Below are 25,904 nucleotides of genomic sequence, written 5' to 3' on the forward strand. Positions count from 1 at the left end.
TGAGAATGGCTAGCCGCCGTCGAAATTACTGTTTTACACCCGAGTGCAGAACTGGCTACAGTCGCGGGAAAGATGCACCAAAGGCGCCTTTGCTCAGCGTTCCACGTGATCAAGAATGGCGAAAGGAATGGGAGAGGAACCTCAACCGTGCAGATAAGACACTGGACGAAGCTTGCGCAGTCTGTGGGTTACACTTCGAACCGCGATTCATAATTAGGGACTTGTGCACCTTATAGAATGCAAAGAGGTGTGCATTCCTCGTGACAATTGCCACTGCTATCAAAAAACGCTGTTCCCACGATTCTTCCGAATTTACCACAGTACCTGATGAAGATGACACCTAAGCCCAGGAACAAAAGGAAAAGGTGTCAAAGGGACGAAGCACCCGCGAAGAAAAGCCGAAGCGCACAAGACAGTAGCTATTCGGAGTTTTCACCGGCTGCTCTCGGCGCTTCCGGGATCATTCTTTATTTTGTTGTAAATAAACATTGGTATTGCATAAATGTACACCCGTGAGCAAAAGTATACGGACGAGTGATTGCGCGATAAAGCCGTTTGTTTCAACTACCTGCGAATGCAACTTGAAATTTAGGACTGCAGTCCAATCTTGGCATTGCGAGCTTTCCAGTGTACTTGTCAATTTCAATTTATTCATGTTAATTACGAAGAAATTGAGTTGTTTTAGCGACCTGGTGGTCCATATACTTTTTCTCACGGGTGTACCTGGTATTTTCATCCTTTCGATTTCATGTCGCAATAACGTTACGAAAGATGTAATACATAAATAACCAGCTAACCAGCTTAACTTCTGCAGCAGTGATACCTAAATATTTCGTGAATAGATGGGGCAACGTGAAAATGTCTAAGGCGCTGCACGCCTTACCTGCGGAAAAAAAAAACCGAAGTGGTGGTTAAATTCGGCGTGGTGATGCTGGAAACGCCGATGTGCGGTCGTTGTCTCTCTTCATTTCGGTCTACTTACGCCGCAGCACACCTGCTTACTTAATCAGCTCATGTTTACTACAATTCATATTGCTACCAAAGCCGCTCACCTTACTTCGTATGACATTGTTGTGTTGCTATCGCATTCATTGCTTCGCCCTTAGGGCGAAACTGTGACATTTTTTTTATCGATCAGCTGCAGAAAAAACTCGAGTATCCCTTGCTACCGTGACTGCAGTGGCCGTATCAAGCCTTTAACAGAACAGCATGAATAGCAAGGCTAGTTCATTCGTGCCTCCGGCTCAGAACAACGCCAACCCTCTGTAAATCAGCCGCAACAATAGTAATTTATTTCACAGCAAACTGCGAAGGTGCACCAAAAGAACTTTCGTGTGCTGCACGTTGCGCATTTTACTTTTACACGGTGAAAACAGCTACACTCGATAGCTGTTCTACCGCGACGCGTAGGAAAGTTTCAGGTGACGCTGCGAACCGCGCCACCTGTCGGCGGCGACACGAAGTGCGTCAAGCTCTGCCGCGTTGTGAGCGCACTACAACTCTTCTAGTACACTGTACTTTCGACTGTCACCGTGTGCCCCCCGCCGCCGTGTAGGCGCCGCCGCTCCAGCCGGCCCGGTGCCAGCTCCCCGAAGTTTCGTTTTCTGCTGTTATCGGGAAGCGGGCATTTGCCGGCGTGGGCAGTTTTGTTGGCCGGCCTGGGACAGCGCCGCTGCTTCCCTTTGCGCCGTAGCTGCAGCGTGCAAGGTCAACACGTGACTAGAAAGTAGAGGAAGCATAATGGAGAAAGAAGGGTTCACTGCCATTTTCTACGCGCGGCTACGGTAGCGTGGCTGAGACGTCGGCACGTACACGCATGTTCCGGCGCAACGCAGAATCAGCTACCTTGCGATTTGAGAGAGGGTGAAATTTCCGCCGCGTTTTTCTTTCTTTTTTTGTTGTTGTTTTGTTCGCGCGCGACATTGAGTGTTCTCTCCTACGCTTTTACTCTATGGCGGTGCCGGAGCAATGCCGGTCGGAGGCGCCGCCGCGTGATTTGGTTCGAATTAACAAGATTCGACTGTAAATTGAATGCAAACGTTCTAGCCGTGTTCCTCGACTGTTGCATACGTGTAGCGACTCGGTGCACATGTTCTGCATATGTGCAGGCCTTGAAAATTGTTGCTTTGGTTATAGTGCGGTACCGCTTATAGTGCGGATATTCGCGACTCTGGCGACTTGCGTTATAAGCGGTCTACACTGTATAAGAAAATCCCAATACTGCATAAACAACGTTACATTTTCCCTTTGAACACACTCCGTACACTTTATGTCAGTTTTATACATTCGCATATTACGTATACTATTACCATATACGTACGGACTCACGTACCCCACCACTTTATTGCCAATTATTTCAGCACAAAATACAGCACTTCGAGCTATTCTCTTCCTAAAAAGAATGGACTCAATCACATTCGCCTACTCATTACTTAATATACTACCAGAGAAACGTTGCATTAATTACCACATTCTCGTTTTGCTCTGTAAAATCATGTACAAAATCATACTATGTCCTTCTGTAAAAATTAATTATCAAAATACCACAAATCCTTTACGATCAGTCACCTCAAAAACTAACCGTTCCAAAATATCGCACTAATTATGGATCATTTACATTCTCGCATGCCGCATCGCAGCTCTGGAATAAATTACCAACAGATCTTACAGCACAACAGCCATTTATCAGCTACAAAACTAGTCTTCGCTCTTTTATGCTCGTGTCACTTGCTTCATGAGTATGTAGCATATTTGTACTGTCTCACACATTCTTTTTTCGCACGCGCTCTAGTGTGTATATAACAGCATATAACATAGGGGCCCCTTCCACAACTCCTGGGAGAATTATAGGGCCCCACCTTTATATCATACCGAATGTACGTATCTTCTTGTGATTAATAAACTCAAACTCAATGACCTTTCGTTCGAACGGCGGTACAGTATAGGGGCGTCGTTTAGACAGCCAGTAAGGCTTCGGACTGAGCAGCTGTTGAGTCAGAACCGATGACGGCAGGAGGAGGGAAGGAATCATCCAAACCTGAGGTTGGTGCTGGCGATGAAGAATGGCAAAGCGTGACTATAGAGATAGGTTGAGTGTCGGCGAGGGTTGCCGCAGTCATCCCTAAATTTGGGCAGCATCACAGGATCTGGGGTCGTGTTGCAGGCAGACAGAAGGGCGCGGCCACGTGAAAACCGGACGAGACAGGCGGCAATGAGGATTCCACGAGAAGTACAGTGGGACGAAGGGGCGACTAGAGCGTCTCCGTCGGCGATCTGCCGGGATGTGACGGCGACAACGTCTTCGTGACCGGTCGTGGTCTACAGCGACAGCCAAATTCAAGCACGAAGATAAAGAGTTTGTAAGAGGTGCAAGCGCTGTATCCGTAATGTGTACAATTTGCTCTCTACATGAAATGACGGCTGAAGCAGAATGTAGGAAATCCCAGCCCAGGATAAGCTCATGGATACAAGTAGGAAGGACAAGCAACTCAATGTGGTGGCGAATGCCGTCGATGAAAACACGAGCAGTACACTGTCCGTCGGGGTGAATGAATGCATTATTAGCACTGCGCAAAATAGGTCGAAGATAAGGCGTTTTTACTTTCCGGAGCCGCGAACACAGATCACTATGAAGAACAGACACGGCGGCACCGGTATCAACAAGAGCTGACACAGGCCCACCACCAACAGTTACAGAAAGCATGTTGGCCGGGCAAACAGGAGGAATTTGTGAAGAGCGATAGGAAGCAGTTTTCCCTCCAAAAACTGCAATAGTTAGTTTTCCAGGTGCTGGGCCGCAAGATGGGATGTGGGGCGAAGCGGTAACGTAGAGCGCTGGTAGGGCGAAGGAGAACAATGTCTGGCCGAACGGCAACTATGAGGTGGATTCAGGGCAGCAGGAGGAGACGGAGAACAATGCGGAGGAAACGAGTATGCCCTGGGATAGTAGCTGTCAGGTCGGCGGGTACGGTCTTTCTGGTACTCAGCATAGCCTCGTCATTCATCCTGCTGACGACGGCGGCAGAAGCGAGATATATGGCCGTGTCGTCATCATCAGCCCATATATATATGTACACTGCAGGACGAATGCCTCTCCCTGCGGTCTCCAATTATCCCTAGGGGTGTCTTGCGCTAGCTGATACCAACTTGCGCCTGCAACTTTCCGAACTTCATCACCCCACCTAGTTTTCTGCCGTCCTCGACTGCACTTCCCTTCTCTTAGTATCAATTCTGTAACTTTAATGATCCACCGGTTATCCATCCTACGCATTACATGGCCTGCCCAGCTCAGTTTTTTCCTTTTAATGTCAACTAGAATACCCGCTATCCCCGTTTTCTCTCTGATCCACACCGCTCTCTTCCCGTCTCTTAACGTTAGGCCTAATGTTTTTCTTTCCATCTCTCTTTGTGCGGTCCTTAACTTGTTCTCGAGATTCTTTGTTAACCTCCAAATTTCTGCCCCCTATGTTAGCACTGGTAGAATGCAATGATTGTACACTTTTCTTTTCAACGACAGTGGTAAGCTCCCAGTCAGGATTTGGTAATGCCTGACATATGCACTCCAACCCAATTTTATTCTTCTGTAAATTTCCTTCTCATGATCAGGGTCCCCTGTGAGTAAATGACCTAAATAAACGTACTAATTTACAGACTCTAGAGGCTGACTGGTGATCCTGAATTCTTGTTCCTTTGCCAGGCTATTGAACATTATCTTTGTCTTCTGCACAGTAATCTTCAACCCCACTCACCAGAACAGGCATTGGCCTCCCTGGTGCAGTATTCGGCCACTACCTCCCTCATGACTCCTGCAATATGGACGCGTATACCGCAGTAAAAACAAACCGGACGAGGTGGACGCCACTGAGGGTAGGATGGCGCAGCAAGGTGCCCGGGTGCCCATCGAAGCCAAATGTCCATAGGTCACTTCAGTAGGCACAGATGTCATGGTAGAGGTTGGTAGCGAAGCAACATCCATGTACGTGGGTATTGGGCGCGCTACCGGAGTAAGAGGCGTCGTTGAGGTAGTCATGGCTGTCAACTCTTGCTTCACGACCTCGCACAAGTCGAAGGTTGGGGTTGGGGCGTAGGCAGCAGGAGAACGCCGCAGGTCTTGTCTTTGAGGCTCTTCACAGATGATGGTGCGGATGAGAGCACGCAGATCAGAATGATGGGGAACCAGAGGATCTTTGTTGTCCTTTTGAAGACGAAGCGATTGCAGCTCGTCTAGGCGCTGACAAGTGGACGGAAGCTGGATTTTGCACGATTAAGGCAGTGAATGCGACAGAGCCAATGCCTTTCAATATGTGTCGAACACATTCGGCTTCCGTCATGCTAGGGTTCGCACGGCGGCACAGAGCCAAGACATCCTCTATGTATGAGGTGTAAGACTTGTGCGGGAATTGGAGGCACGTGTCCAGCTTCTGTTTGGCGACTTCTGCACGACCAGACAAGGAAGCAAAGATTTGCTGCAGCTTGGTGGTAAACGCTGACCAATCCGCGATGTCAGCTTCGTGGTTGGAATACCAGGTCTTGGCAACACTGGTCAGACAAAATGCGATGAGCATCAATTTCTGGTTGTCGGTCCACCGATTGCACAAACTCAGGCGGTCGTAGCTGTCAAGCCATTCGTCGACATCATCACCGCGGAGGCCCGCAACGACAGGGGGATCGCGTTGAGGGCTCGTCACAGTCCAAGAGGGCACCACAGGCGGAATCACCGCAGGCGCCGGGAGAGCCGGGGTTGGAAGTGTCCATCATTGTAGGGGTAGCCGGGCGCAGGCGGCAACTGGAACGTAGCTCCAAGGAGGACGGGAATGCGAGAGGACGTCAGTGTCTTGACGTACCTCCACCAATTTATAAGGCCGAGACCGACCAAGCTGTCAAGCGCTTTTATTCCAAAAAGGGAATGCCCCAGCTCATGCGCAAATAAGCAGAACAGGGATGATGATGGCTATGTACAAATGAAAACGAAGTACGTTAATAGTGCTTATAATATATATATATATATATATATATATATATATATATATATTGAAAGACGGAAGACGACCAGGACAGGCAGCACTGGCAGACCCGTTTATTCCACCGGCATGGCCGAGGCTCAAACACGAAGAAGAAGAGAAACAGGGATGATGATGGCTATATACAAATGAGAACGATGAAGTACGTGAAATGTGCTTACACTAATTTCCCCCCCTCGTGGAAGCGGCCAACCTGGCCGCAATCTAAAGATCGGCTGAACAGGGAATAAAGTGCTTCATGCGGGAGACGTGAACAATTTCTGCACTACGACGACGGCGGTCCTCGACGGAGTGACTAGATAGTTCACTGCGGAAGCTTGTTGTAGCACTGTGTAGGGCCCAAGGTACCGGTGAAGGAATTTCTCGCAAAGTCCAGGGGTTCGAACCGGCGTCCATAGGAGGACTTGGTCTCCAGGATGGAAGGCGATGTCGCGGCGTTTACTGTCGCAGCGACGTTTTCTTACTTCTTGGGTAGCGGCGGTGTTGCGACGAGCAATTTCACGGCAATGCGCGAGTCGAGCTGCAAACTCTTCTGGGAGGGAGGTGTTAGGCGAAGCAGGAGAGAAAAAGAATTCGGAGTCGAAGACGGAGGAGGCAGATCGTCCATACACCAGGAAGAAAGGGCTGTAACCGGTAGTTCGTTGTGTCGCAGTATTATAAGCGAATGTAACACAGGGAAGGATGTTGTCCCAGTTTGTGTGGTCAGGACGTAAGTACATAGAAATCATGTCAGAGAGCGTTCAGTGGAAGCGTTCAGTAAGGCCGTTGGTTTGCGGGTGATATGTAGAAGTGGTTTTATGCTTCGTATTAGTCTGCCGCAAGCTGGTAGTAAACGCTGACCAGTCGGTGAAGTCAGTTTCGTGGTTAAAATACCACGTCTTCGCAACGTGGGTCAGATAGAACGCGACGGTAGTCAACTTCTGTCTATCGGTCCACCCATTGGCCGAACTCACGCGGTTGTAGTTGTCGAGCCAGTCGTCGACGTCTTCCCCGCGGAGACCCGCAAAGACTGGTGGATCACGATGAGGGGTGGTAATGGTGCACGATGTTAGTGCAGCCGATGTCGTAGGAGCAGGAGCGTCAGGGGTAGCGATAGTGCCGGCGGCCGACGCAGGGGTGGTCATAGCTGTGGGGGTGGCCGGGCGCAGGCGGCGACCGGAACGTAGCTCCAGGTAGGGCAGGAACGCAGGAGGACGTCGGGATCTTGACGCGCCTCCACCACTTTGAAAGACAGAAGACGACCAGGACAGGCAGCACTGGCAGACCCGTTTATTCCACCGGCACGGCCGAGGCTCAAACACGAAGAAGAAGAGAAACAGGGATGATGATGGCTATATACAAATGAGAACGATGAAGTACGTGAAATGTGCTTACAATATATATATATATATATATATATATATATTGTGAGCGCTAACTGTGCAGTTCATCATCGCCGTCATCTGTATATACCCATCTTCATATTCATCACCATCATTTTGTCGGATTGGTGCTCGTTGGCTGTCTCGCGCTGTGTTAAATACAAGAGCTCTGCCTTTGTCCCGGGCGTCATCTTACAAGTGGTGGAGCGTGCGTTGATTTCCCCGTCCTCTTGCTCTACCGGTCACCCCTGGAGTTCCGCTCTGGTCGACGGTTGTGCTCGCCAACACCAGTCATGGCACAAACCAATGCATCCACTGCTGCCACCACCACGGCTCCGCCAGCTGGGCCTATTTGGTCCGTCACCGCACCGCAACACGATGCTCAGGTTTTGTCTGGCCTTCACGGCAAAGACGTGGAAGACTGGCTTGACCAGTACGACAGGGTGCGCACTTGCAACCATTGGGACGAGACACACAAGCTCCACAATGTTGCCTTCTACGTGAGGGAGGTGGCGCAAACTTGGCTTTTCAACCATGAATGCGACTTCACTGATTGGTCAGCATTTACTGCGCAGCTGCGTCAGATATTCGGCACATCTGCTGGGCGCTCCAAAGTAGCAAAACAGACGCTCGCTACCCGCATCCAGGGAGCCGAGGAATCTTATACCTCTTTAATTGAAGGCGTTCTGGCTCTCTGCCGTCGCGCTCAGAGTGACATGTCCGAAGGGGCACATATCCGCCATCTCCTGAAAGGAATCAACTCCGTTGCCTTTAACGCCCTTGTTATTCAGAGCCCCACTTCAGTTAGTGACATCATCACGACATGCCAACGCCTTGCCACTCCTTTCGTCTTCCAAGCACGCACCTCCTGCGACGCTCACCTTATCGACATCGACGAATTGCGAGCGCTCATCCGCATCATTGTGCGAGAGGAGCCATGCTCCGACCAACACCACCATTGCGTCTCTGCGCTGACAAGGACAGTGACTTGCTTAGAACCCACCCTCAATCGGCTATGATAGCACGGTCGACTTCTGGGCCGCAATTTTGTAGCAATGCATTCCGCGCGATTCTATATGCCATCCAACGGCAGGCTGATGCCATTGATAATGCAGGTGGAGCGCTGCTCTTACCACTGACAAAGCACAAAAAGGAGTGCCACCGGAAAAGGCATCCCTACAAAATCGTGGTCCCGTTACGTTGCCAAAGGTTGAAGATTCGGTGCATACATTGATTGTACTTTTGTTATATGTGGCTACAGCATCACAATGGTAGGGGTAAGGACTGGCCTGATTGCATGGGAAAGCGTTCGGGAATACTCTCACTTTCGCAACATTTAGCGCGACTAGCACCAGAAACATCGATGCACGATAGTGTTCCTGGCACAATGCCATGAATGCCGCCACTCATGGACGCCGATGCGTCTGAAGCTAGTGACGCAAAATCTCGCAAAAGTGAACGTATTCCCGAAAGTGGTCATCCGAGAATACGTGACTTTTAAATGCGAAGCATTTCTTGGCGAACATTTGCCACTTTGACAGTGTCTATCTATCTATCTATCTATCTATCTATCTATCTATCTATCTATCTATCTATCTATCTATCTATCTATCTATATCTATCTATCTATCTATCTATCTATCTATCTACTTGGTGCTCTCATGGTCGTATCGTTAAATTAACATTTACTAAAATTGGCATACTATGACAAGAGTGTATGACGTCTTGGTGCTCTCATGGTCGTATCGTTACATTAACATTTACCAAAATTGGCATACTATGACAAGAGTGTATGACGAACATAAATGATAGTTCATGACATGTGTGTCATGTAGGTCATGAAACAGCTGCCTACGTCTTGGTGCTCTCATGGCCGTTTCGTTAACTTGGTAGGTACCAAAATTGGCATAGTATGACAACAGTGTATGACGAACATAAATGATAGGTCATGACATGCGTGCCATGTAGGTCATGAAACAGCCGCTTAAAATGCCAATGACAGCGAAAAAAGATTAACGCTCAAAAACCACTCAAAGGGGTTCTGACGTGGGTATTAAGTGAAGGCAACACTAAAGGATGATGCTAGAAGTCAGTCATGAGCATGAGTCAGCAAAAATGATAATGACTCAGCAAAAACCCACTCAAATGGGTTCTGACATTCGTACTAAGTGAAGGAAACACTAAAGGATAATGGTAGAAGTGATAGTCAAGAGCATGACTCCGTAAAAATGACAATGACTCAGCAAAAAAAGGTTAACACTCAAAAACCACTCAAATGGGTTCTGACGTGGGTGCTAAGTGAAGGAAACACTCAAGGATAATGATAGAAGTCATAGTCATGATTATGACTCAGCAAAAGTGACAATGACTCACCAAAAAAAAAAAGATTAACACTAAAGAACCACTGAAATGGGTTCGGATGTGGTACTAAGTGAAAGAAAAGGCTAAAGATGAATGGTTGAAATCATAGTCATGTGCATGACTAAGGATTTCGCCTTAAGGTCTCTTAGGCATAGCTAAGGGATTCTGGAGGACTCATGACATGAATGACATGCGTATCATGTAGGTCATGAAACAGTCGCCTACGTCTTGTGCTCTGATGGCCGTTTCGTTTACTTGGTAGGCTCCCCACAGACTGCTTCGCATAACATCGATTCCCACAGGGTGTGCGAGCTGCCGGCTCTTTTCTCGTTGTTAGTTCATTATGACAAGCTGCTTGCAGTGAAAAATCCATCTACGTGTTGGTGCTCTTGAGGGCAAGCACGTGCATGCGTATGTTAACCGCCTCATTCAAGTCAAGCCACTCCTAACGACGGGTGAGTTTATTCTGAAGAAAGTTCTGCTGCGACGCATTTAATGCTCACACGTCTTCACCAGTTGGATCAAAGTACGGGCCAAGCTGTTGAAGAATAAAATCAGGTGCATCTCTCAAATCTTGGTTAGAAACTGCCTGCACGTCGCACTGGCATGTTGCCTTCATGTCGGTAAACGGAAAATGTGATATTACTACAAGTGAGCAAATACGTGTGCGCTAGAGCAGGACGATGAGAAGCTACTTCAACACAAGCGGAAGAAAAAAGGATGGACGGCCATCGCGAGAGACTGCTTGGTGAAACGTTACCACTGCGTGGAGGCGAGAAGCGGCGGGAGCGTCTGGCCCGCCAAATTTAGTTGAAGGGGCGGCCGCTAGAGTCGCTCACTGGAAAAAGGTCCATTAAGTGCGCATGATTCCAGAGTCACTCACGCAACCACGTGGCACCGGTTGAGTTCGGCCAGCGGCAGCCAGGCGCGGATACCGCCCACGCGAAGCGGCTCGCCATCGCTCAGAGCCTTGACCACGGCCACTCGGTACCGGTAGCTGCGCCATAGGGCCAGGTGCCGCGCGTGGAACCAGCCGGGCACCTGCAACACGTCCCGGATGCTGCCCCCCCGAAGGGTTCAACAAGTGTTCTCACAGCACTTGCCTCTCGGGCTATCACATGGCATACCATACCTCATATTTCCAACATATCACGACAGCCAACAAATATATTACTGGAAGAAAAACAACTCGTTTACTAGACGAATAACACGTGTGGCATTTTTTCATAGGTCGGCATACTCATTCACTCGAGTCGCCACACACTCGTTTGACAGGCGTCAGAGTCAGACAATCGGGAGTGGCCGGCACGTGAACGTGAGTAGGCGGGTGCAGGTCAATGGAGGAGATGACGTGCGCGTGAGTAGGAAAGCAACGATGAGCGCGAGTGAACCTGCGAATATATTGGCGAGTGAGTATTCACCTCATATGTCGATCTATGCATATTTTACTTGCCTGACTATAGTTCTAGAAACATATTTTTGCAAGCTTTTGCTGCTTCACACACAAAAAAAAACTTTCAGAAAAGAAGAACCAGGATTGTTCATTGTGAAAATACAGGGATTGCGGATTTCATGCCCGACGCATGAAATTCCGCAATATAATGTTATAGTTACCTCATCTCTCACTCCCTCACCCATACTAAGACAAAGCCGATATTAATTAGTAAAAGGGTAGTAAAATGTGATATTGCTGGCAACCTTATGCCGTTGACAGCTACGAAGTTGTGTGACCATGCAATTACTAATGTTGTGAGCCAGGAGGGGCATTCTGCAAGTGTCCACCTAGTGTCTGTACGTGCTGATTGGCTGGGGGCGCCTGTCTCCTTCAGCCCAGACAATGCGAATTACAGCAGCAAACGAAATGGACATGTCCACCACATACAGGATACGTATGGGACCCGCAGGAGACTGCTCCTTTCTGAGAAGTGTTTTATAGGCGGAACTGTCCTCGGGATTAGCTGAGCAGCGAAACTTTATTTCAGCTCTTCTATCAGGACTTTCTTTCAGTGTACACATTGTTTAGTTAGAGCAGACCGTACACACGAAAAACAAATGGCATTCTTGACAATCTTAGAATGTGCACACACATAATTATGTAGTGGTTTTCTGAAAAAGGCGAATGCACCCAGCACATATGGTCACTCGCAAATCTCAGCTTCAAATCAAGGAATTGCAATTCACTATTTCTAGGCAACTAAAACGCAACTTTTAGGTCGTGACCGTATTCTTTAGACATCATCCACGACCCTGCTGTCAGGCTGTGGTCGTCTTCTTAAATAGAAAAAAAGAACATTGTCGCAGTTTCACCCGAAAGGCGAAGCATCAATTGCGATAGCAAATTAGTAGAGAGCTATACGGAGTAAGGATAGCATTTTTATCAGCTGTATAAACTTGGACATGCAGCAGCACCAGCAACGCGCAGAACTGTTGTCGACACCGTTGGCGTTTTGCCCGCGTTCGCACCGAACGCGCATGGCGTTTTTATATAAATACGCATTTGGTGCCGCAGCTAAACGTCGCCTCTCTTAGCTCCCTCCCTCCCGTCCCCCCACAGCCTTTCACGCGATGGAAAAAGTTGCGTTTGCTCTCTATATATAAAAAGGAGGAAAGAGACACCTAATTCTGCAACCCTTCAGGGAGCATGGCGCAGAACGCGCATTTGCTCTCCGATGTGCGTTCCCTCCCCGTGGAAGCGCGCGTCCCTCGCGGCCTTTCACTCACACATACAGCGTCCGGAGCGCGGCGACGATTTCATCGCCGTTGACGTCATACGGAACCTCACGGCGACGGCGACGACGACGGCAGAAATCCGCTTTGGAGTGTCCATATAATTGCTATCGCAATAAAATAACAATCTGGTGGGTCAATGTTCGATACTCGGCGACAACGTTCTGCAGCAGCGTAGCCAAAGCACACGTTTTTCATGCCCAAGCGTAGATGTCACCGCGAGGGAACTGAGCGCCGGAGGAGGAAGGCGCCTGGAGGTTGAGAATTGCGCGCCTTTTCCGTTCGTGCTTCGACGCCGCAGCGTCTCTTCTTTGCATGAGTAGCAATACGCGCTTACCCTGTGACGAACCAGTCGTCCCACCATCGATACGGTGGCTAGATGGGTAGGTGTGCCAACCAGCCCGTCTGGAGCGTCGTTCCCTGCTTCTCCGCGTCATGACGCAAAATTGGTGCTGCGGTCAGTAGAACGGTTCTGCAGCGCATGTCGTCTGCTACAGGTGGCAGGCGGCGAGCAAAAAAAAAAATTAATAATAATAATAAAGCCTGTATTGGAATAGATGTATGTTGTCTGCTCGTGTCAGTTTCAAAGGTGAAGAGCTTCGGGTCTCTGGTACTGTTTGCAAGTTCCTAAGCGATGTGGAATGTTCCAGGTCAGAAATATTACTGACGAGATTAGCGGCAACATTGCTCCACCAAAGACCACCAAGTATTGAGACTTACTACTTCGCTCCGAACTGCAAGTTGGGCTCTAAATTTGTGAGAAAGAGTAATGAAATTTACGAATCTGGCAAGGTCTCCTGACAGCGGAAATGTTCGCCCCGGGCTGCTCAGTAGCTTGCTCAGTATCGGCGACGTTAATGAGCAAGCGGTACACCGAAAAGCATACGTCCATGCACTCCTCGACGTTGGAAATTTGCAAGCTGCACGAGGTGCTCAGCGGCTGCGACATCGAGCACCGCTGCACTGCTAGAGGGAAAAGAAAAGTGGCTGTAGGCTTATATTCTATATATCAGTCTATGTAGCAAAGAAGTGCCTGCAAAGAAGTTCCAAGGCTGTTGCTCTCTTCTGCACATGAGTAGGGCAGGGCTGTTGCTCCCTTCTGAAGCACTAAAAAAAAAAAAAAAAAAAAACTGGTAGCATCGCTCGAAGACGCCTTTACGCTGTGCTTCAGTTTAAATGAGTTACGAAGGAACAGTATCGCCGACTTTGCATCCTTTCTGCTGATGAATCCTCCGAATTTTATCGGCTGCGAGCGGCACAAGAAAGAGCTCACAAACGATGTTGTGAAGTTCTATTAAATTACCCGCCTTTACTTTCTTCTTAAGGGCAAGAACATGGCGCGCGAAAGCAACAGGGAGAAGAGGAATCACCTGAAGCGGAGGCGTGTGCTGTGAATAAAGTTATGATGTGGTGGACCAACGTTGCGACCTTGCTGGCACTAGGCTATTTATGTTGGTGCGTACGCTGACTCAAGTTACCAGAGCTTTTCTTGTATTTAAAATATATTCACGATTATAGTCCAAGATGTATTGCTTTATTTTATTTCAACCAAACAGTGATCGAACCATATGCACTTACCAACACAATTCGTTTCGTAACAACTTAAATACCGTAACTTAGGCAGCAATAAACACAATAGCTGGATTTCTCGAAATGGAAACATTAGAACTCACTAAATATTGCGTAAACACGTTTCCATATACCGTATAAAACCATTGCAGTATTGTTTTATGCATTTAAAAATGCATCCACGTCTTTAATTCAATGGGCTGGAGCGCTGCGTTTATGCCAATAAATGTGACAATTGCCAAGCTAGAAAATTGACTTCAGCATATCGTAGTTGCTGACCCCCCCCTAGACGACAATAACAAATTCCCCATTCTGGCTTTGCCTACACTGCTCAAAACGGCATTATATAATGCATACTTCAAAGCTAAAATCAGAGGCAGCGATACTATCAAACACGCTGCTCGTCTACAGAGCGCAGCTGAAGTTATGTGCAGCTGAACCGTTACACTGTCCGCAGCGCCACTTCTGTGTCATGATGTGGAGAAGTGGTGAACTACGCTCCGTTGGTACACCTACCCATCTAGCCACTGTTCCGTCGAGATCAATGTAGCGACCGCACCCTTTCCATTTGTGCTTCAACGCTGCGGTCTTGCGGCTCGCGGCACACAATACAGCTGGCGTAAACCATAGGTCGGCAGTGTGGGAGAATACTCACTCACACTCACTCACCACAATTTTTTCCAGGCCCCGCACTCACTCACGTTCGCACTCGCACTCACTTCCACTCGCACTCACTGGCGCACACTCGCACTCACCTCCACTCACACTCACAGACACTCACTCGCACTTGCACTCACCTCCACTCACACTCACAGACACTCACTCGCACTTGCACTCATCTCCACTCACACTCACCTGCACTCACACTCACTCACTGGCACTCACCTGCACTCACCCCCACTCACACTCACTGGCACTCACTCGCACTCACTGGCACTCACTCGCATTCACTGGCACTCACTCGCATTCACCTCCACTCACACTCACTGGCACTCACTCGCACTCACCTCCACTCACACTCACTGGCACTCACCTGCACTTACACTCACTGGCACTCACTTGCACTCACCTGCACTCACACTCACTGGCACTCACTCGCATTCACCTCCACTCACACTCACTGGCACTCACTCGCACTCACCTCCACTCACACTCACTGGCACTCACTTGCACTCACCTGCACTTACACTCACTGGCACTCACTCGCACTCACACCTTTGAAATGAATGCAAGTGTGAGTGAGTGCACTCATGGGTCACTGTGCCGACCTATACCGCTCACAATTCGTGTATATTCACAACGAAGCTTCCAATTTAGCACCTGTTGCATCGGGAGTGTGTCAAGGCAGTGTTTTGGACCCTGTTGTATATTTAATATACATAACATATTTGCCTTTCCGATTACATGGTAACATCCGTCTAGTCGCTGACTATTGTATTTCGAACCGCGAAATTAGAGTGATAATCACCATATACAAAATTCTACCTTTTCTTGGTGTCAGGAGTGGCAGATGACTCCAAATGCCCAAAAACCTGTAACGCTAACAGTAAGGAAGAAACAGTTATCTGAGTTTACTTACATTATTAATGACACACCTCTCACTTGTGCAGTTCAGCGTAAATATTTAGGTGTCACTTTAACATACGCTCTCCGATGGGAAAGCCATGTTAACAAAATACCCTAAAGTGGAAATCAATGTACATGCTAAGCACTAAAGCGACTCTTCTTTCTGAGAAGACACCTTCGTCTTGCGCCCCTAGATAAAATTTGCTGGCCTACAAAATGCTTGTTTGAACAGTGCTGGAGCACGCCAATATTGTTTGGTTTCTGTACACAAATGAACTCATTGCAAAAATGGAAGGGGTGCAGAGGAAGGCAATAAGGTTCTGTTTTAATAAATACAAGTTAACGGATTCACTGACTGAATCATTAAAGAGAGCTGGTTTATTAACACTGCAACGTAGAGCAAAACTAGCACGACTAAAGTTTTCGTTTCAATTTATTCATGGTGACATAAACATTGACATCAGCCCCAACCTCTCTCTGTCCATCACTCTGTCATTGACATTAGACGTGTGCATGCTTGCCGCCCATGCTCGCTAAGCTCCCCTTCGGTCGGATTGAGCCAAGAGAGCAGGAAATAGAGGGAGAGATTGACTGTCCGCATTCTTAGTCAACCACTTAACGCCGAAACAAACACACACAATAGGGAGAACAAAGCAGTATCAATCATTGCATCTTCGCTTTTTCTCCATGTATGCGAGCGTGCGTGTCAGTTACTCTGCGCTAACTTGGCTAGTCCCTCTTCCGCTCTGCCTGTTTATATTGTCACCTGTAGTAGTGGGAATAGGGCAAACGCAGAGGCGCAAGAAGAAAGAAGTGCGCGTGCTAACTGCCCCGCTCGACAGCTAGCTCTCGCCGCCATTTTCTCCAGAGCCCAGCCGCTCTCAATAAACGTTGTCAGCCCCCTTTTGAAGACGCGTGGCAAAGTGGTGGAGGTGCTGGGTATTTCTCACTGATGCCACAGACTCCTCCGGGGAGCAGAAGCACCAGCCCTGTGTTAGTCCATACTCCCGTCCATTGGACCAGCCGCAGGATCCAGGGACTGCCCCCTGAAGACACCGTAGTGCTTCAGACTACCCCAACCGGTATGGAACGTACAATGACGAACCGGTATACACTTCAGAACCCGCTAGTGCCGAAGTCCTTCCATGGCGACGTCTTCGAAGACGTCGAAGACTGGATGACCAACTTCGAGCGCGTCGCCGAATGCAACGAATGGGACGACGCGACTAAACGGACGAATGTCTACTTTTGCCTTGAGGACGGCGCGCGTACATGGTTTCAAAACCATGAGGAGCAACTGACGTCATGGCACGAGTTCCGCCGTCATCTACTGGACACTTACGCCAGTCCTGATCGCCGCGAACGAGCCGAACGAGCAAATTAAGGTCCGCGTCCAGCTTCCCAACGAAAGCGTTACCGCGTTCGTCGAAGATATGGCGCACCTCTTCAGACGAGCAGACCCTGGAATGACCGAGGACAAGAAGTTGCGTCACCTGATGCGAGGGGTGAAGGAGCAGCTCTTCGCTGGTCTGGTGCGCAATCCTCCAAAGACTGTCGCCGAATTTCTATTCGAGGCAGTCAGTATGGAGAAGATGCTTCAGCAGCGCTCTAACTTTTACGAGCGGCAAGTGAACGCGACTACGGACATGTCGACGGCTATCGGAAGCCACAATGACAACCTTCGAGACCTCATCCGCACCGTTGTGCGCGAAGAGATACTGAAGGTTTACGGCACCCCACAAGCTACGGTGAGCTCCATTGCGAGTGTTATAAGAGATGAAGTACACCAAGCGCTCCGGTCCACCGTTCCTTTTCCTAACACCGCGCCTGAACCTTCTGTACACCACCGTGCGACCTACGCAGAAGTCTTGCGACAGCCTGTTTCGTCCCCGCCGCTGTTTGTTCAGGCCACTCATCCGGTTGCACTCCCACCAGCCCAACCGGTGCCATACATCGAGGAACGACGCACGCCTCCACCGTTTCCCCATGCCGCTTCTCCGGTTGTGCTTCCGCAAGAGCAACTGGTGCATTACGCCGATGATCGACGCATGTCCACTCGGAAGTCAGACGTTTGGCGCACTCCGGATCGCCGTCCTCTGTGTTTCCACTGCGGTGAGGCAGATCATTTGTACCGCCAGTGCCCATAACGACGCCTCGGGTTGCAAGGCTTTTCCACCCATTCGCCGCCACGTCGACTGGGCCAACGACCTCGGAACATTCAGGATTATCTGGCTCAGCAACGCATGCCACCGCCTACCGGGCGGCAGTCACGCTCACCGTCACCAAGGCGATTTTCATCATCGCCCCAGCGGTATTCGAGCGGACGGTCGCCAAGTCCCCGCCGGGAAAACTAAGTACAGCGACCTTTGGGGGCAAGGCCGCTGGCAGTCGACGCGCTGAAGACCTCCGATCGACGCGAGTAAAGAAGGGTACCAGTCCGACATCAACTGAATGGAATGACCGGCTTTCGCTTGACATACCGGTGGTGATCGACAGTTACGCAGTTAGCGCTTTAGTGGATACCGGAGCACACTATTCTATATTAGGCGGGAAGATGGCAACGTTTCTGAAGAAAGTAATTACCCCTTGGCATGGCTCGCAGATTCGTACGGCTGGCGGTCACGTCGTTACTCCACTGGGATCCTGCACGACAAGAGTTCGAATTCGATGTCGACATTCGTGGCAAATTGCCTTGTCCTACGCGAATGCTCCCGCAACGTCTTTCTCGGAGTTGACTTCCTGCAGGAATACGGGGCTGTTATTGACTTACAGGGAGGTGTAGTCACCTTCTCAGCCGACCAAGCAATCGACCCAAACGACGACAAACGACATGACGACACACTACGTGTTCCTGCCAAAAGTGTTACGCTTCCTCCACGAGCCAGTGTTCTAGTCGAAGTGATGTGCGGTGGAATGCGCGAAGGTGGAGTGGTCGCAGATAGTAACTTAGCGCATCTACTGACGCAAGGTGTTTGTGCGGCCAGGAGTGTGCTACAGCTTCGTGATGGCCGACTTAAGTTGCTAGTCACCAACTTTAGTAACGAGCATCGACACCTCTTCCGCGGTACTTTGATAGCGTTTGCCGAAGAAATAGAACACGTTGCTGAACTTTTTGCCCCTGAACCAGTGAGGCTGGCTGACAAGTCACTGGGCACCGCCGACATTAATTCCGAGTTATCTAACGACAAACAGGCAGCACTGCACGAGCTCTTGCTTGAATTCAGGGCATGCTTCACAAGCTCGTCTAAGGTACGCCAGAGGTTACAAGGCACAGGATCATCATATGCGACGACGCACGCCCGATACACCAGCAGCCTTACCGCGTGTCCGCAAAGGAACGCGCAGCGATTACTGTGGCGTGCCGAGTACTTTTCGTCACTCGATTAGAAAAGTGGATACTGGCAGATCTAGGTAGACAAACGAGACCGCGAGAAAACTGCCTTTGTGACTCCCGACGGCCTTTACGAATTTCGAGTGCTCCCTTTCGGTTTGTGTTCAGCCCCAGCAACTTTCCAGCGAATGATGGATACTGTCTTCGCTGGATTGAAGTGGCAGACTTGCCTTGTGTATCTTGACAACATAGTTGTCTTTTCTGAAACATTTCAGCAACATCTTCATTGCCTGCGGCATGTGCTAAAAGCTCTCCGATCGGCTGACCTCACGCTTAAACCAGAGAAGTGCCACTTCGGTTATGAAGAGCTCAAGTTTCTCGGACACGTCGTCAGCGCCAAAGGAGTTCGACCCGATCCCGACAAGCTTGCCGCTGTAGCAGCTTTTCCTCGTCCTGCCGACAAGAAGGCCGTCCGACGCTTCCTGGGATTGTGTGCATATTATCGCCGCTTCATCGACAACTTCTCGAAGATTGCGGAACCCCTGACTCACCTTACCAGGGATGACACGCCATTTGCCTGGACGAATGAGCAACAGGCGGCCTTCGCTGAACTACGCCAATGCATGCAGTTAGCACCCGTCCTGGCACATTTTGATGAAGAGGCTGACACCGAGGTGCATACTGATGCCAGCAACATCGGCCTTGGCGCAGTACTCGTCCAACGTCAAGACAGCATTGAACGAGTAATAGCCTATGCTAGCCGCTCGCTGTCCCGTGCCGAGGCGAACTACTCTACTACAGAAAAAGAGTGTCTCGCGGTCGTCTGGGCGATCGCGAAGTTTCACCCTTATCTCTACGGCCGTCCCTTCAAAGTGGTGAAAGACCACCATGCTTTATGTTGGTTGGCGAACATACGCGATCCTTCAGGACGGCTGACACAGTGGAGCTTGCGGCTACAGGAATTCGACGTCACCATAGTTTATAAGTCTGGCCGCAAGCATGAAGATGCCGATATGTTGTCGCGTGCTCCCGCCGAATCTGTCAGTCGACAGTCAGAGGACGACGACGGATTCCTGGGCGCCCTTACTACGTCGAACTTGGTCAAATCACAGTGTGATGACGCTGAAATTCGACCTCTTATCGAGCACTTAGAGGGCAGTCAAACAACCATGCCACGCCATCTACGTCGCGTCTTGACGTCCTTCTGTCTACGAGACAATGTGCTGTACAAGAACGCCCGCCCGAATGATCGAGCCTACCTCCTAGTAGTTCCCAAAGACTTGCAGGACGATATGCTTTTCGCTTGCCACAACGAGCCTACATCTGGCCACCTCGGCTCCTCACGAACGCTTGCTAGAGTGTATAACTGGCCCGGACTTTCGGCAAGCGTCAAGCAGTATGTTAAAGGCTGCCGTGATTGTCAGCGACGAAAGCCACCACCCCTGAATCCGCCGGGTTATTGCAACCCATTGATCCACCTCATAAGCCATTCGACCAAGTCGGCTTGGACATTCTTGGGCCTTTTCCTCTGTCAACCGATGGCAACAAGTGGATGATTGTCGCCACTGACTATTTAACCCGCTATGCTGAGACAGAGGGGCTCCCACGAGCCACGGCTTCTGAGGTAGCGCACTTTTTCATGTGTCACATTGTATTGCGCCATGGTGCCCCAGCCACTGTTATCACAGATAGAGGAACGGCGTTCACGGCACAGCTCATGGACGAAATTTTTCAACTAAGCAACACCAGGCATCGAAAGACGACCGCTTACCATCTGCAGTCCAACGGCCTTACGGAGCGATTAAACAAGACCATCACAGACATGATCTCTATGTACATCGACGTCCAGCACAAAACATGGGATCGTATCCTGCCTTATGTGACCTTCGTGTATAATACCGCCGTACAAGAAACAACGCGCTTCACACCATTTCGCCTTGTCTACGGCCGCAAAGTACAGACGATGCTGGACGCTATGCTTCCGTGCCACGACGTCGAGCACCTAACTACTGACGCCAAAGAATTTGCTCAGTGTGCTGAGGAGGCTCGCCGGCTCGCGCGGCTGCACATCGGTGAGCAGCAACACGCAGATGCGCGGCGCTATAACATCCGTCACCGGCAAGTGCGCTACAGTCCCGGAGACCAAGTGTTGGTGTGGACCCCTGTTCGCCGCCGTGGCCTTTGTGAAAAGTTGCTCAGCCAGTATTTTAGCCCTTACAAAGTGCTGCGCCGCATTAGTGACGTGAACTATGAAGTCGTTCCAGACAGTGCGGCGCAAACACGGCATCGACAACCACCTAGTTCTGACGTAGTTCACGTCGTACACATGAAGCCCTACGTTGCGCGTTCGTGATTTTTACGCTCCCATTTGCACCTTATACACTGACCTCTCCGTTTCTGGAGAGGTAGAGAATTGTTTCTAGCTACGCTGCTGTAGCTCTCGCTGTGTTCTTTGCGTGAGCATCTTCATTGAGCGTGTGTTGTTTTTTTGTTATTTTTTTTCCTTTCCCACACCACTTCTTGAGCATCGAGCCGATGCTCTTTCCGAGGAAGGGGGAAATGTCACCTGTAGTAGTGGGAGTAGGGCAAGCGCAGAGGCGCAGGAAGAAAGAAGTGCGCGTGCTAACCGCCCTACGATAGTTAGCTCTCGCCGCCGTTTTCTCCAGAGCCCAGCCGCTCTCAATAAACGTCAGCCCCCTTTTGAAGACGCGTGGCAATACAAGGAGCCTGTACGCGTACATTTAAGAGGGAAGGAGGAAAAAAATGTGCCATTCCACCCTCTGAAGGTGGATGACCAGTGAAGGTGTAGCAAATCACAGGGTATTAAGCGTCTTCACTCAGTGGAAGTCATGGCAAAATTGGCCAATCATGATTTGGATATGTTTGCCATCAGCGCTCCAGCCCATACATATTGCCAGGCGTACTAAAGAAAATGTCGCAGTTTCACCCGAAATGCGAAGCTTCGATTGCGATAGCAAATTAGTAGAGAGCTATACAAAGCAAGGATACTAGTAGTCTAATGGGCCGCGTAAACTTTTAAACATTCGCCTACTAACTAAATAGACAAGCACGGTGTCACGCGCGCACAGGTAAACATGAACGCATCTGGCTCGATGACCGCGGAAACTCGTCAGAACACTGGAGTGAGGAGGCACAGCTATAGCCGCGAGCGTATTGACCTTCGTGCCGCCTCTCGCTTCAAAGCGAACTAAACGTCGAAAACACAGCGCATACTAAGTTACCGGCTCTAGTTGGACATTGTTCACGTCGGAAATCGCTTTGAAGAGGAGGCCCGCTCGGGCGCGCACTTTTTCCACGTCGCAGATCGCTTTCGAGATACGACACCCATGCGGCCGCCGCCGGGGCAAGATGACCCCCCCCTCCCCCCCCCCCCCCCCCTTGCCTGACGCACGACATAAGCCAGCGTGCTTCCGCCCCGCCTTTTCCGTCTCGCGCGCAAGATTGAGCAGCAAGTGTCGGCTGACCCTCGCATGCTTGCACTCACACATGCAGCGTACCGCCGGCACTCAGCGACGATTTTACCGTGTTTTGACTTATAGCAATGATTTTACTGTGTTTGGACTTCATACGGAACCTCACAACGACGTCCACGACCACAGCAGAAGTTCGTTTGGAGTGTCCATATAATTGCTATCGCAAAATAATATATCCACTCATTTCATTATACATTGTCTCACTCACGCCTGAACCTTGAATTATTACGACCTTAGTGAGTGGTTTCTATCTTGGTGTGCACAATCTGCTAGCGCGATAAGTCATCACCGCGAGTGAGCTTGTACACACAACGTGCCTCCATTTTTCCGCAAGGAAGGTGAACCGATATCACCTTTGCTTATCGTTCAAGCACTCACTCATGTTCACACTTACCTGCACTCACACTCACCTCTATACACCCAGAAGCACTCACCACGTTCACACTCACAGCACTCAATCACGTTCACACTCAGCTCCACTCACACAGCACTCAGGCACGTTCGCACTCATCTCCACTCACACTCACAGGCACTCACCACGTTCACACTCACTTCCACTCACACTCACTGGCACTCACCTGCACTCACACTCACCGGCACTCACTCGCACTCACACTCACTGGCACTGACACTCACCCGCACTCGCACTCACTGGCACTCACTCGCACTCACCTGCACTCACACTCACCCGCACTCACCGCCACTCACACTCACTGGCACTCACTCGCACTCACCTGCACTCACACTCACTGGCACTCAATCACACTAGCACTCACCTGCACTCACACTCACTGGCACTCACTCACACTCGCACTCACCTGCACTCACACTCACTGGCACTCACTCGTACTCGCATTCACCTGCACTCACACTCGCTGGTACTCACTAACACTCGCACTCACCTGCACTCACACTCACTGGCACTCACTTCCACTCACACTCCCTGGCACTCACTCGCACTCACACTCACTCGCACTCAAACTCACTTCCACTCACATTCACTGGCACTCACATTCACTGGCACTCACACTCACTGGCACTCACCGCCACTCACACTCACTGGCCCTCACTCGCACTCACTGGCACTCACACTCACTGGCACTCACTCTCACTCACTTCCACTCACTCGCACTCGCACTCACCTCCACTCACGCTCACTGGGACTCACTTGCACTCACTTGCATTCACATTAACTGGCACTCACTCGTACTGGCATTCACCTGCACTAACACTCGTACTCACCTGCACTCACACTCACTGGCACTCACTCGCACTCACTTCCACTCACACTCACCTGCACTCACACTCACTCACTTCCACTCACATTCACTGGCACTCACTCTGACTTGCACTCACTGGCACTCACCCGCACTCGCACTCACCGCCACTCACACTCACTGGCACTCACTCACACTCGCACTCACCTGCATTCACATTCACTGGCACTCGCACTCCCCTGCACTCACACTCACTGGCAATCAGTCTCACTCGCACTCACTTCCACTCACACTCACTGGCACTCACTTCCACTCAGTCACTGGCACTCACTGGCACTCAGTCACTGGCACTCACTCGCACTCACCTCCACTCACGCTCACTGGGACTCGCTCGCACTCACCTCCACTCACGCTCACTGGGACTCACTCTCACTCGCACTCACCTGCATTCACACTCCCTGGCACTCACTCACACTCACTTGCACTCACACTCACTCGCACTCAGACTCATTTACACTCACATTCACTGGCACTCACTCGTACTCGCATTCACCTGCACTCACACTCACTGGTACTCACTCACACTCGCACTCACCTGCACTCACACTCACTGGCACTCACTCGCACTTGCACTCACTTCCACTCACACTCCCTGGCATTCACTCGCACTCACGCCTTTGAAATGAGTGTGAGTGAGTGAGTGCACTCATGAGTGAAAGCGCCGACCTATGGCTTAAACAGCTCCGCTGTTAAAAATGCTTGCGGCAATAAAAGCGCTTGCTACGGTTAGAGTGTACTAGACTGGGGGAGTGGGTCTAACGAGGGCTCTGCGCTGAAGCATTTTTTAATGGAAAATCTAGGTGGCGCCACCATCGCTTTCTCCCAAATGAGTGCGCCCCGCTCGCCGGCTGGACGCTTGTCGCGTCGGAGACCCTACCGCAGCTGCATGGAGCTTTAACAGGCGGATATTCGGTGGCGATAACACTGAGATTATTCCCCCCCAATCGATTGTAACTAAAATGGAAGAAGAGCGGCGTAAAGAACGCAAACAACGCAACAATGATGGTGCATTGAGCAGACGACAGCTACTGAGCTGGCGAGTTCGCCTCAGCCAATGAGCGCTGACCAAACAGCCGAAACCAATGTCTATTGGCCAGAGATTCACGATAAGGCGATGGCAGCGCCGCCACATTTTCCGCGTTTTTTGCTTCACCCTTGGCGCTTGCTAAGGCGTCCGCTGGACCCACTACCCCATTCTAGTACACTCTACTACGGTCCTTCGGAATACTAAATATTGCATACCGTCCCGTACAACATTGTTGCAGTGCATTCCGCGCACTTGGCCATGTTCAGTAGTGCGTGGCTTAGCGCAAAATGAGCAGCGACATCGAAGTAATGTGTAAGGTCTCAGCTATTTGTTCCTTCATGAACATGTGGCATTCATGAATTGTATCGATATTTATGTTCACTTTCGGAAAATCCTATACATAACTTGGCACTATTTCATGGATACACTGAGGGCGTTGACATAATAACACTTAAATAAAAAAAATAACGCTCATGTGCTGAACACGCTGATAAAACTGAAACATTGGCACTACTTGGCGCACAAGAGCTACGCACGTGCTGCCGCAGAAGGTCGGGCATAAAAGAAATATGCAGGTTTACACACCCACTCTGGGTGAACGTATCGGGAATTAACGTTTTGGTAGAGTTTGACACGGTTGTTCCGTTCTCCATATATTTTGCATAGTACACACTAGAGCACAGAAACCAGCGAGGGCTAGCACTGAGCAGCTTTCTAAATAGAGCACGACAAAAGGCTCGGTGAATGCAGAAAGGGCGCTCACAGGATGTCATGCTTGTGGCGTGTCAGCACAGTGTTGAGACCAACGGCAAGGTGTTGTGGCTGGAAGTACTGGTTCGGGTTGGCCGGTCGCAGGTCCACGTGCGCCGCACTCTCGGACGCGTGCACACCGGTGTCGGTGCGGCTCGCCAGCACCAGCACTGGGTCACCGAGGCATCCCAGCTGGCACAGGGCTGCCTGCGACACAGCCACACTGGAAGCACACCGACTACACGAACAGCGGAAGTGCAAAACAACCCATTAGCAGTTGTATAACACAGTTTATACGCAACACCCTTTAAGGATTTTTATCTCAAGCCTAGCCTAAATGGTTTCGGCTAGCAAAACTGTTAATCATTTGGTTGCGGCGAATGCAGCCAGTATGCTAGCCTCCATCGCCATTGCAACGTTA

At 50.1% G+C, this 25,904-nt stretch overlaps 1 protein-coding gene across 1 annotated transcript in view; it reads right to left on the reverse strand.

Moving 5' to 3' along the window:
* The window catches only part of LOC119445375 (tRNA pseudouridine synthase-like 1), a 136,759-nt gene that overhangs the window by 57,099 nt on the left and 53,756 nt on the right, over positions 1-25,904 (reverse strand). Inside the window, exons 3-4 of the mRNA XM_049664510.1 lie at positions 25,497-25,690; positions 10,626-10,802 (exon numbers count right to left, since the gene is read on the reverse strand). Of these exons, the coding sequence (XP_049520467.1) occupies positions 10,626-10,802; positions 25,497-25,690 (371 nt within the window). The remainder of the gene's footprint in view (positions 1-10,625; positions 10,803-25,496; positions 25,691-25,904) is intronic.

This window comes from Dermacentor silvarum, chromosome 3 (assembly GCF_013339745.2).
Source record: "Dermacentor silvarum isolate Dsil-2018 chromosome 3, BIME_Dsil_1.4, whole genome shotgun sequence".
Lineage (NCBI taxonomy): Eukaryota > Metazoa > Arthropoda > Arachnida > Ixodida > Ixodidae > Dermacentor > Dermacentor silvarum.